This window comes from Ranitomeya imitator, chromosome 5 (assembly GCF_032444005.1).
Source record: "Ranitomeya imitator isolate aRanImi1 chromosome 5, aRanImi1.pri, whole genome shotgun sequence".
NCBI classification, from domain to species: domain Eukaryota; kingdom Metazoa; phylum Chordata; class Amphibia; order Anura; family Dendrobatidae; genus Ranitomeya; species Ranitomeya imitator.
The window spans coordinates 711,672,667-711,686,720 of NC_091286.1; the positions used below are offsets into that span (position 1 = coordinate 711,672,667).

Consider the following 14,054-nt stretch of genomic DNA (forward strand, 5'->3'; position numbering starts at 1 on the left):
GTGCAAGTTTTTAGTGAAAAGAATGATTGCTCAAACCTGTTCACTAATGCTCTATGATCCCACCGCTATGCCACCAATATGTCACGGTTCATGGGGAGGATACCTTTATCATCCCCGCCGATCACACCAATTTGTCATGAACCGGGGTTGTTTGGTTTCCCCTGGTTCTTTCTGAAGGGGATTTATCTATATCCCACTTCCGGTTTGGGTACTTGCAGCTCTCTGGCACTCCCCTTACCCTCAGGTCAGATAGGGTACTGCACCTAAGATAATTAGTTGCCAGAAAGGCTGCCTTACTTTGTACTGGCTAATGGGCACACTGCAATGAAGGTGATATAACTACTCCCACTCAGGCAGGAACAATAATTATCACCTCCACCATCGCTACACAGCCTCCCAAACGCACAGGACAAATCCACTGCCACCAACTCCGATATCTTAATTAATAACTGGTCTGGAGCCCACCCAAATTAGTAGCGTAATTCACTTCAGAGGACGTGAAAGTACGTTATAGAGCAAGGAGAGACAAAGTAATTTTATATATTTTACTCCAAAAGGTAGGCAGTGTTTACAGAAGTATAATAAGATATTATAAAAGTAGACAAGTATTGTATGTACAGTACAATTACAAATAAAAAGGGTTTAACAGAAGAAAAACACTTACAGATCTTTATATCTTTTCATCTCATGACAACTGTCATGGTTAGGACATGGTTAATGTCCTGTTCTCTCAGGGTTATTATGGTTGACCTCTCTTTCAAGATGGGAAAAATATTTATACTCACTACTATCTGGGCTTCTTTGTCAGCTATATATTCTGTTTCAGTCTGTGTGTCTGACGCCTGGAGTGTGTGACCGGCTTGCATCATGTTTATCGTGCGTTATTCTATTCGTCTTCCTGGATTACTGAACTCCGGCTTTGCTCGTCTCTCCCGTCTCTCCCTTTTGGTACCTTGTGATACCCTGACTCTGACCTCTGCTTGTTTCATTATTCTTTAGTGCTTATCCCCTTTCTGTTTCCCGGTGTCTGACTCCACCCCCTGACCTCCTCCCACTCTGTCACATGTCTAAGGTCCTGTTGATTACCAGGTTAGTAACTCAGCGTTTAGCTCAGCTCCTTTGCTGCTGTGTGCAGCTCTCCCTCCATTTATACCCGGGAGCCGTGACAGCAACCCATGTGGCTCGGGGGATGGGTGATACATCAAGATGCATTACAGAGCATCTCTCAGCTAGCTTACTGGTCAAAAGCTAGTGAAAAACTCTCAGGGTCTTATACCCCTAGCAGAGAAAATGCACTGGGTGATGGCCGGCCAATGCACATACCAAATATATAACTTTCATATCTCTGTCACTATTTGGGGTCAAGTTATGCCTTACTATTAAGTTTGTACATATCCAACAGAGCACATTTTCAGACAAAAGGTTTTCTGCTCACTCCTGCATTTGAGAGGGAGGGGGGACAGAGTGCCACACTATAGTTTCATGATACAGCAGAACTCAGGGAGGAGGGAAATGCCTGCAGGCCATGAGAGAAGATGAGCTTCCTAGGCAGAATGAAGGGGGGGTTGGAAAAGCCTACAGCGTGGGTCTGTGCTCAGCTTTAATGGATGTAGCAGAGCTCAGTGTGTGTGATCATAGACAATCAAAGATATCATGTTCCTGACAATGCTGCTTCATCTGCATGCTATAGAAGCGATCAGCCTGCACAAAATGATTGTCCCATAGTGGTACAAAGTGTAAAACATAGACTAAAGTAAAAAAAATGTTTATTAAATTATTTTAAAAATATTTAAAAAAAATAATAAAACAAAGCAAAAAACAATGCTTCATCATCATACCGCCGAACAAAAAAGTGGAATAAAACGCAATAAAAAGACAGATATAACTAACCATGGCACCACTGAAAACATCATCTTGTCCCGCAAAAAACGAGCCACCACACAGCGTCAGAGAAAAAATACAGTTATTTCTCTCAGAATAAAGCGATGCAAAAATAATTAATTATTTTTTACATAAAATAGTTTAAAGTTGTATAAAATTGCCAAAACATAAAAAATGATATAAATGAGGTATCGCTGTCATTGTACTGACCCGAAGAATAAAACTGCTTTATCCATTTTACTACACACAGAACGGTATATACGCCCCCCAAAAAGAAATTCATGAATTGCTGGTTTTTGTTCATTCTGCCTCACAAAAATCAGAATAAAAGGCGATCAAAACAGTCATGTGCCTGAAAATGGTACCAAAAAAAAATGTCAACTCGTCCCACAAAAAACAAGACCTCACATGACTCTGCGGGCCAAAATATGGAAAAATTATAGCTCTCAAAATATGGTGATTCAAAAACCATATTTTGCAATAAAAAGCGTCTTTTGGTGTGTGACAGCTGCCAACATAAAACCCCGATATAACGGCTCTTTCAAACGTCCTGATATTTCCGGTACCAGAGATGTCGATGTCCATGTGTGTAATACTTCACATCAGTACCACAAGGACGGGCGCCAGGGAAGAAGCGTTACAGTAAAAGCTGTTCCCCAGCGCCGGGTGCTGATCATGGCTCTCATCATTCTCCCCTGCTCTGCCGGTAATCAGCTTGAGCAGTGGAGAATGATAATCGCCGTGTTCAGCACCCCGTGTTGGGGAACAGCACTTACTGTAACGCTTCTTCCCTGGCGCCAATGCATGTCACATGGATGACATCCATGTGTGTTATGCGTATGCACGTGTGCTGGATGTTTTGTGGCCCGTGCTGACATTAAAAAACGGACATGTCAGCGTGTTTTCCCCATGGACACACGGTCCATGGAAACACACTGACATGCACAGACCCATTCACTAAAATAGGCAAATAGCGCTCCGTTCCTCACGAGTCTCTCCGCATGGCTGCCCAATGTTATAAAATTCTGTGACACACCCATGGTGTCAATATGATCACTGCACCCCTAGATGAATTAATTGAGAGGTGTCATTTGTAAATATCATTTTTGTGGAAAAAATATGATTTTTTATTTTTACGGCTCTACGTTACAAACTTCTGTGAAGTACTTTGGGGTTCAAAGTGCTCACCACACATCTAGATAAGTTCCTTGGGGGGGTCTAGTTTCCAAAATGGTGTCACTTGTGGGGGGTTTCTACTGTTTATAAATATATAAATGGAGGGCACCGCAAAAATACAACAAAGATTGGAAGGTTCACTGTGGGCTTGTGATTAAACATGAAGAAAGAGCAAGAAAAAGATCATGCCCACATAGACAGGAACACCTCCATATATAATCCAGTATCAAAAATAGTTTTTATTAAATTGGCAAAAAGCTCAAGACTGCACATAAGTACGCACACAAAACAACAACACAAAAACCATTAAAAACACTAAAAAAATGCAAACATGCAATAAAACATGCCTCTATATATATATATATATATATATATATATATATATATATATATATGTATATATATATGTCATATCCTAGAATGAGGAAAATGACAGCCCACAAAACATGTGCTTCCCACAATAAGGTTATCACAAGAATCTGCACAAGCGAAGATAATGCGAGGATAAATGACCACTCCATGAAATGGGTGTGAAGATAATAATAATATAATAATAATCTTTATTTATATAGCGCCAACATATTCCGCAGCGCTTTACAGTTTAACAGTTTCAAACACAAAAGTCATAAGTAACAACGTTAACAATACAATAATTAAAGCAAAATAAGACGCCCCTGCTCGTGAGAGCTTACAATCTACAATGAGGTGGGGGAGATACAAAGTACAGGTGTGTATTTACAATGATGTATTTACAATGATGGTCCAGCCATCTTCAGGGGGTGGGGAATAGATGGGGATAGTGAATGGGCTACACACACACAAACATAACATAACTTTGATTAGTGAACGTGATAGGCCGCTCTGAACAAATGTGTTTTGAGCGAGCGCCTAAAACTATGCAAATTATGGATGGTCCTAATATCTTGGGGTAGAGTATTCCAGAGGATTGGCGCAGCACGGGAGAAGTCTTGGAGTCGGGAGTGGGAGGTACGGATTAGTGCAGAGGTTAGCCGAAAGTCATTTGCAGAGCGCAGTGGTCTGTTAGGCTGATAGACAGAAATGAGGGAGGAGATGTAAGGGGGTGCCGCACTGTGGAGAGCTTTGTGGGTGAGAACAAGTACTTTGAATTGTATCCTGTAATGAATGGGCAGCCAGTGTAACGACTGGCGAAGAGCGGACGCGTCCGAGTAACGATTAGCCAGATGGACGACCCTGGCTGCTGCATTATGGATGGACTGGAGAGGGGAAAGTCGAGTGAGGGGGAGGCCAATTAATAGAGCGTTACAGTAGTCCAGGCGGGAGTGGATCAGGGCGACCGTGAGGGTTTTAGCTGTCTCCATGGTGAGAAAAGGGCGGATTCTAGAGATGTTCTTTAGGTGTAAGCGGCACGAGCGGGCAAGAGATTGTATATGGGAGGTGAAGGAGAGATCGGAGTCAAACATAACACCCAGACAGCGCGCCTGCTGCCGGGGTGTTATTATGGTGCCACCCACGGAGAGGGAAATGTCAGATTTAGGGAGGTTAGTAGATGGTGGGAGCAGAAGAAGTTCAGTTTTGGAGAGGTTGAGTTTCAAGATGTTAATATTGCAATACCATACATCCCTATAATAAGGCACATAATATGCGTGCAGGATACTTCAATAATATAGAAGCTTTAGTCATATGGCAAAAAGAAAAAATGTAACTGAAAAAAGGCGTCCAACAAAAATGGTGATGAATGAGACAGTAGAAAAAATAGAAAAGCATAAGAGATGTGAATATATGAAGTGTCTCAGTAATAGTACGCATAGGACCTGCGGGAGGGGGAGGGAGAGGGGGAACTAGACAATGCAAGAGCCCAAAACCTCAATCCCATGGGGAAAAAAAACCTTGTCATACCCACAGTCCAAAGCCATAGAGAAAGATCTTGTGAAGTGGGGAAGCAGAATGTGGGATAGGCTCCCACGCGTATCGCCGCCTGAGTAGCGGGTTCCTCAGGGAAAAGATATCATGTCATGTACGCCTTTTTTCATCAGTGTTTTTAATGGTTTTTGTGTTGTTGTTTTGTGTGTGTACTTATGTGCAGTCTTGGGTTTCCACTGTTTAGGCACATCAGGGGCTCTCCAAACGCAACATGGCGTCCAATCTCAATTCCAGACAATTTTGCATTGAAAAGTCAAACGGCGCTCCTTCTATTCCGAGCTCTCCCGTGCGCCCAAACAGTGGTTTACCCCCACATATGGGGTATCAACGTACTCAGGACAAATTGTGCAATAACTTTTGGGGTAAATACAAAAATGTCCAGACTCATATTAGTTAGTAAACTAAACACCATCGCCTAGCTACCTGTATACCACTCCATTACAATATGCTAATAAAGGAGTTTTGTGGTAGAAAAAGCTTATAACAAATCTTTATTAAGAAAATCACAGATATATTGACAAACAAAAGATGTGATGGTAAAGGACACCAATGAGCAACATACAGCACCATATAAATATAATGTTCATCAAACGGGACCAAAAGTGTATGGTAAATAACCCTATCCAATAGTGTGTCCGAAAGTATCCCCTCAAGGCCTCCAGAGGGAGCACAACACAGATTCTGCCCTATGGTTAATGCATGATAATGTCCACAGTTCACAATAGTTCCGTCTCACATGCCACCATGTAGGTACACAATTCTAGCATGTTAGCCAGAAGGAATAAGGGTTAACCTTATCAGTGCTGCAATGCACAACTGGACGCACCCCGACGTACGTTTCGCCGCTTTACAGCATGGCTTTCTCAAGGGGAGGTGTGTTTCCGCTCCCCTGCAGGACCTTAAGTATCCCTGGTAACCGGTCACATGTCTGTCACATGGATTTACCGCGGTTTTTGTGCGGATTCCACTGCGGTTTTACACCTGCGGATTCCTATTATGGAGGTGTAAAACCGCTGCAGATTCCGCACTAAGAATTGACATGCTGCGGAATGTAAACCGCTACAAAATTAGGATTATTTAGTCTAGAAAAAAGACGACTGAGGGGCGATCTAATAACCATGTATAAGTATATAAGGGGACAATACAAATATCTCGCTGAGGATCTGTTTATACCAAGGAAGGTGACGGGCACAAGGGGGCATTCTTTGCGTCTGGAGGAGAGAAGGTTTTTCCACCAACATAGAAGAGGATTCTTTACTGTTAGGGCAGTGAGAATCTGGAATTGCTTGCCTGAGGAGGTGGTGATGGCGAACTCAGTCGAGGGGTTCAAGAGAGGCCTGGATGTCTTCCTGGAGCAGAACAATATTGTATCATACAATTATTAGGTTCTGTAGAAGGACGTAGATCTGGGTATTTATTATGATGGAATATAGGCTGAACTGGATGGACAAATGTCTTTTTTCGGCCTTACTATGTTACTATGTTACATTTCCGCGTGTTTTTTTCCGCAGCATGTGGACTGCGGATTGCGTTTCCCATGGGTTTACATTGTACTGTAAACGCAAGAGAAACCGCTGCGGACCCGCATCTGCGGAAACACTGCGCATCCGCAGCAAAATCCGCAGCGTGTGCACATAGCCTTAGAGTGCAATTTTGTAAGAATTAGTTTGCGTGAGAATAGGTGAAGTCCTGTCAGGACTTTTGATTAGGGGAATTGATGTGGTCCATACAGGTATTAGGGGAGAAAATGATACCAATCAAAGTGCTCACTATATCCAAGGGATCCCTTCCAAACTATCAATAAGACTTATTAGGGGGGAAAATGTCAAAAAATTATTGGCGCAGCGGGAACTAAAATGGATTGTTACACTGGGGACAATGCAACCATTCAGGCTCAATGAGGCCCTTAATTTTGCACCCTTTCTGTAGATAAAATTAGAGGTGACATTGATTGATTTTTTGTTCGTATTCTGTTCCACTTGTATGCTTTTAACTGGCTTTTGTGTGTTTTTATTGGATTTTAATTATTGTTTTTTTTCTTTTTCCAAAAAAATGAGAAATCGCTGTTTAACTTTTAACCCTTATAGCTTCCTAACAACAAAAATTTGTGTTCCAAAATTGTGCTGTTGTAAAGTAGACATGTGGAAAATGTTACTTATTAAGTATTTTGTGTGATTTAAGGGCGTTAAGATTCAAATTTGGAAAATTGCGAAATTTTCAAAATTTTTGCCAAATTTCCATTTTTTTCACAAAGAAACACAAGTCATGTCAGAGAAATTTTAACACTATCAAGAAGTACAATATGTCACGAGAAAATAATGTCAGAATCACCGGGATCCATGGAAGCTCCAGAGTTATAACCTTATAGAGGGACAGTGGTCAGAATTGTAAAAATTGGCCTGTCATTAACGTGCAAACCACCCTTGGGTGTTTAGGGTTGAAATGTTTACATGATATTGTACTTCCCTAACCCATCGCTATATATTCTCATCACTAAAACTAAGTGATAATCTCTGTGTGACTTTTTTGTATGTATATATGTTCTGTCTTCATCTTAGTGGACCAAAGAGGCTCCATTATTTTAGTTGAACTTATTAAAAGTTTAATTTTAATAGCTCATCTATCTGGCTTTTTTCACATATTTTTTGATTGGTAGACCACCTAGTTATCTTATGCTATCCTTCAAAGCAAACAACTGTTTTCTGGGATTTAGCCATAAATCTGTTTAGATGTCTGGCTCTGATGCCGTTTCTCAGGCGCTTAGAAATGTCTAGGGGGATTTCTGTGTTACAGGATAGATTTAGAGCATAAAACGGAGACTGAGAAGACACAACGGAGCCTGGCTTTCCACAATACACACGTCTGCTCCAGAAATGTGATCGGAATAATGCCCGCTACAATTTAGTTTTTACATAAACCATTGGCTCATGTGAAAAAACTGTGATGTGTACTGACACACCGGCTCTTCACAGTAACATAGTTAGTAAGGCCGAAAAAAGACATTTGTCCATCCAGTTCAGCCTATATTCCATCATAATAAATCCTTAGATCTACGTCCTTCTACAGAACCTAATAATTGTATGATACAATATTGTTCTGCTCCAGGAAGACATCCAGGCCTCTCTTGAACCCCTCGACTGAGTTCGCCATCACCACCTCCTCAGGCAAGCAATTCCAGATTCTCACTGCCCTAACAGTAAAGAATCCTCTTCTATGTTGGTGGAAAAACCTTCTCTCCTCCAGACGCAAAGAATGCCCCCTTGTGCCCATCACCTTCCTTGGTATAAACAGATCCTCAGCGAGATATTTGTATTGTCCCCTTATATACTTATACATGGTTATTAGATCGGCCCTCAGTCGTCTTTTTTCTAGACTAAATAATCCTAATTTCGCTAATCTATCTGGGTATGGTAGTTTTCCCATCCCCTTTATTAATTTTGTTGCCCTCCTTTGTACTCTCTCTAGTTCCATTATATCCTTCCTGAGCACCGGTGCCCAAAACTGGACACAGTACTCCATGTGCGGTCTAACTAGGGATTTGTACAGAGGCAGTATAATGCTCTCATCATGTGTATCCAGACCTCTTTTAATGCACCCCATGATCCTGTTTGCCTTGGCAGCTGCTGCCTGGCACTGGCTGCTCCAGGTAAGTTTATCATTAACTAGGATCCCCAAGTCCTTCTCCCTGTCAGATTTACCCAGTGGTTTCCCGTTCAGTGTGTAATGGTGATATTGATTCCTTCTTCCCATGTGTATAACCTTACATTTATCATTGTTAAACCTCATCTGCCACCTTTCAGCCCAAGTTTCCAACTTATCCAGATCCATCTGTAGCAGAACACTATCTTCTCTTGTATTAACTGCTTTACAGGAACAGCACATGTTCCCATAGAACCGTCATCTGAACGAGCCCTGGGGAAACTAATCACGGAGCCGTCAGGAGGACGGACACTCAGCTTATTACAAAGGAAGAAGACAGACTGCAGCAGACATAGAGGAAGTCAATGCTTTATTCCATGATTACAATATTGTTCTAATATCCATGATGGTGAGTGGGAACGTTCACCCTGACGTGTTTCTGGCGGACGGCCCTTAGTCACACAGTGTATCACGGAATCATGGTATATACTATTTAAAGCAACCAACCACCAATCATGAGAACCACAGAAAACCAATGTGAACACAGAAATTATGAGAAGAAATGTAACATAATGCAATTAATACAGCACTATATGGAATATGGACAAATTCATAATTAGAGAACAATATCAATACTACATGTCAGTAATTACACATAGTATCATTTCTATAAGTCATTCCTATGGGTCACTTCGTGTCCAACCTAATCCCGGATGCCTTTCTCACTAAGTTTTTCCACCACTCCTCTCCTCTACCTGGACAATTAAGGCTGGGTTCATACTGCGTTATGGCAGTCCGTTAGACGGACTGCATTACACCGTGGAATAACGTGATGTAACACAGCCCGTTAATGCTGCCATTAACACCTATTTCAGGCACATCATCAATGCATGCCATGATGGGCATGCACTAGCGATCTGCCGACATTCTGTGACAGACCCTCAGACGCGGGCTGCAGCATTTCCGGGTCCGTCACTGCTGGCGCAGGTAGAGCATCTGCTAGCTCTATCTACGCTAGCGTGATCGCATTTCGACACTTGCGTTAACGCAGTCTGTTTAACGTATGCGTTGAATGGGCTGCTTTAACGAAGTATGAACCCAGCCTAACTCTCTCAATTCCAGAGAACACCTGATGAAGGCTAGACAGCAGAAATGCGTTGTAGTTATGTTTTATTAAGCTTTTTAAATTTGTCGCAAGTCATCTAGCAAGCCTTTTCTGGGTTTTTAAAATAAAAACTTTCCATCCATCCCTTTGGATCCTTGATGCATCTAAGTGGAAGCGCCTTCTAGCCTGGTCTTCTCTTTCTTTGCTCAATTCCATGTCTGGTTACTAGTGATGAGCGAATATACTCGTTACTCGAGATTTCCAGAGCACGCTCGGGTGTCCTCCGAGTATTTTATAGTGCTCGGAGATTTAGTTTTCCTCACCTCAGCTGAATAATTTACATCTCTTAGCCAGCTTGATTAGATGTGGGGATTCCCTAGCAACCAGGCAACCCCCACATGTACTTATGCTGGTTAACAGATGTAAATCATTCAGCTGAGGTGAAAAAAACTAAATCTCCGAGCACTAAAAAATACTCGGTCACCCAAGCGTGCTCGGGAAATCTCGAGTTACGAGTATATTCGCTCATCACTACTGGTTACCCCCGAATGTGTCCTGTTACTGGTAATGTTTGTAGAAGTTCCATTATTCTTTTTTTCGGCTAGTACAGCCCACATATTTTTAAGGTTGCATAAATTGCAAAAAAAAAGCTATTCATATTCCAGATGTCATTGATTTTGTTTTATGTGGAATTTGACTCTTTATATTTACTGCCTGCAGAGTTGAGAAACCTTTCATGAAAGTCAAACTTTTTTAATCTGAGAGTAACGACACTCGGTGGCTGTGAAGATCGTTGACGCCATTACCCAGCGCCCGGGAATAACGGTCTATTTGCTGCTATTTATAGTCACTGGAGACAGAATAGGGGAACGTGGACTACATCAGACCTTTGTGGCAACATTTTGGGTAATAAGATGGTGAACGAGAGACTGATTAGTCTTTTAAGTTCCTCTTCTGACCTAATTTGGATTCGTTGGATTACTTTGATTAATGAAGGATAGTGTGCAGGAGTTTTTATTCATAGCTTTTTTTTCCGTGTGTTTTTATTTTTCATTGGAATTTATTATCTGATAGACGCTTCTCCATTACTAACTTTAGAGGTTGATGGCAACTGTTTTTTGACAAATCAAAGCTGTCATCAAACTCAAATACCATTACCCCGAATGCCACAGCATTTGTATGTTTTATTAATAATAATAGCAATATAATAATGTAATACTATGACAACATTGCTCCCAACAGCCACCTGGGAGACAGAGATGCATCCAGATGTCTTCCCCATGCTGTTTCCATTCCATTTAAGCACCGTTTCCATCCAGTTTCAAAGATTTTCCTGCCTCCCCTAGCAGTCCTGGTAGGGTTTTCCGGAAAAATGCTCAAATTTCCCATTGACTTTCATTATACTCTATACATGAGTCGAGCCAGCCTGAGAGTCCAACCTGCTCAATTCAAATACAGAGCATTTCAGCATTTAAGTGCTCGATCATCACTATTACAAAGACAAATGAGCCCCATGAAAGCGAGTGTGAAGTACGCTGGAATGGCGCCAACATAGGAGCTGTGTATAAGGGTTTTTAATTTAACTGGGCAAACATTTATTGAGATGGGGTTGTCTTAGTAGTGAACAACCGGTTTAATGTCTACAAATAACATTGTTAAATAAAAAAAAAAAATATATATATATTTATATATATATATAAAAATATATATATATTTATTAAAACTGAATAAAAATATTGTAAATATTTGTAAAAATGTTTCACATTAAGCAGCTCCCCCCTTGTGTGCGGCTTCTCTGATGACTATGAAGCTTCTCTTTGCTTATAAAGCATTTTCCACATTCTGAGCATGAGTACGGCTTCTCTACTGTGTAACTTCTCTGATGTTTAACCTGAAAGGATTCGTTTAAAGAAACATTGTCCACACTCTGAACATGAATTTTCTTATGTCTGATAAGACTTGATTCATATATAAAAGAGATCCCACATTCACTACATGTAACTGGATTCTCTCCAGTGTGATCTCTTTGATGATCACTTAGCAGGGCTTCAGTATTAAAACATTTTCCACATTCGGAGCATGAATACTGTTTTTCTTCTATGCACATTTTCACATGAGTAATAAGACGTGTTTTACTCATAAAGAATTTTCCACATTCTGAACATGTATACTCATTTCCTGTGTGAATTCTCTCATGTGCAGTAAGACTTGCTTTACATCTGAAACCTTTTTGACATTTTGAAGGTGAATACGGCATCACTCCTGTGTGAATTATCCTGTGTAAAATAAGATTTACTTTTTTTTTAAAACATTTACCACATTCTGAACATGAATAAGGCTTCTCTCCTGTGTGTATTTTCACATGCGTAATATAACTTGATTGACGTGCAAATCTTTTCTGACATACTGAACATGAATACGGCATCTTTTCTGAGTGAATTTTCTTATGTGTAAAAAGACTTGCAAGACTAGTAAAACATTTACCACATTCTGAACATGAATACGGCTTCTCTCCAGTGTGAATTCTCTCATGCGTAATAAGACTAAATTTACGCATAAAACATTTACCACATACTGAACAAGAAAACGGCTTATCTCCTGTATGTATTCTCTGATGACAAATAAGACTACATTTTTGTGAAAAGCATTTCTTACATTCTGAACAGGAATACAGCTTCTTTTCTGTGTGAATTTTCTTATGTTGAAAAAGACTTGATTTATTAGTAAAACATTTACCACATTCTGAACATGAATATGGCTTCTCTCCTGTATGTATTCTCTGATGACAAATAAGATTATATTTGAATGAAAAGCATTTCTTACATTCTGAACATGAATACGGCTTCTTTTCTGTGTGAATTTTCTTATGAGTGAAAAGACTTGATCTAGTAGTATAACATTTACCACATTCTGAACATGAATATGGCTTCTCTCCTGTATGTATTCTCTGATGACAAATAAGATTAGATTTGTGTGAAAAGCATTTCTTACATTCTGAACATGAATGTAGCTTCTTTTCTGAATGAATTTTCTTATGTGCAAAAAGACTTGCATGACTAGTAAAACATTTACCACATTCTGAACATGAATACGGCTTCTCTCCTGTGTGAATTCTCTCATGCGTAATAAGCCTCAATTTACGAATAAAACATTTACCACATACTGAACAAGAAAATGGCTTATCTCCTGTATGTATTCGCTGATGACAAATAAGATCACATTTTTGTGAAAAGCATTTCTTACATTCTGAACATGAATACAGCTTCTTTCCTGTGTGAATTTTCTTATGTTGAAAAAGACTTGATTTAATAGTAAAACATTTACCACATTCTGAACATGAATATGGCTTCTCTCCTGTATGTATTCTCTGATGACAAATAAGAATATATTTGAATGAAAAGCATTTCTTACATTCTGAACATGAATACGGCTTCTTTTCTGTGTGAATTTTCTTATGAGTAAAAAGACTTGATTTAGTAGTATAACATTTACCACATTCTGAACATGAATATGGCTTCTCTCCTGTATGTATTCTCTGATGACAAATAAGATTAGATTTGTGTGAAAAGCATTTCTTACATTCTGAACATGAATACGGCTTCTTTTCTGTGTGAACTTTCTTATGTTTTAAAAGACTTGATTTAATAGTATAACATTTACCACATTCTGAACATGAATATGGCTTCTCTCCTGTATGTATTCTTTGATGACAAATAAGATTAGATTTGTGTGAAAAGCATTTCTTACATTCTGAACATGAATACGGCTTCTTTTCTGTGTGAATTTTCTTATGTTTTAAAAGACTTGATTTACTAGGATAACATTTACCACATTCTGAACATGAATATGGCTTCTCTCCTGTATGTATTCTCTGATGACAAATAAGATTATATTTGCTTGAAAAGCATTTCTTACATTCTGAACATGTATACGGCTTCTCTCTTGTGTGACTTTTCTTATATTTAACAAGATGTTCTCGTTGTATAATAAGGGTATTAAGGTCTTCTCTTGAGGACTGAAACGGAAAATCTTCATCTTTTATATTATATTTTAGTGATAACACAGCATTTTCTCCATGACGATCGGTTCCATTTTCTGTTGGAAATATAAAGAGATTTCATTATTTTTTTTTAAATAAAAACTTTACATGTAAAGGCCCATCCATGTTCCACCTCTGATCCTGGAGGATCTAGGAGTAATGTTATGGAATCAAATGCACATTGCCCAATCACCTGGGTAACAGAAAGTGAAGAATATTGGATCTTCTTTTGGTTCCTGCTTCACCAGTAACTGTGTCTGAGAAGTTCTAAGCAATGATCAGGGGTACACAAAGGAGACCCCTGGACTTCCA

The 14,054-nt window shown here is 39.8% G+C and overlaps 1 protein-coding gene across 1 annotated transcript in view; it reads right to left on the reverse strand.

Moving 5' to 3' along the window:
• Window positions 1-10,184: 10,184 nt before the first annotated feature.
• Window positions 10,185-14,054, reverse strand: part of LOC138638931 (zinc finger protein 585A-like) — a 59,809-nt gene continuing 55,939 nt past the window's right edge. The window contains exon 7 of the mRNA XM_069728684.1: window positions 10,185-13,798. Within this exon, the coding sequence (XP_069584785.1) occupies window positions 11,463-13,798 (2,336 nt within the window). The 3' untranslated portion in view covers window positions 10,185-11,462. The remainder of the gene's footprint in view (window positions 13,799-14,054) is intronic.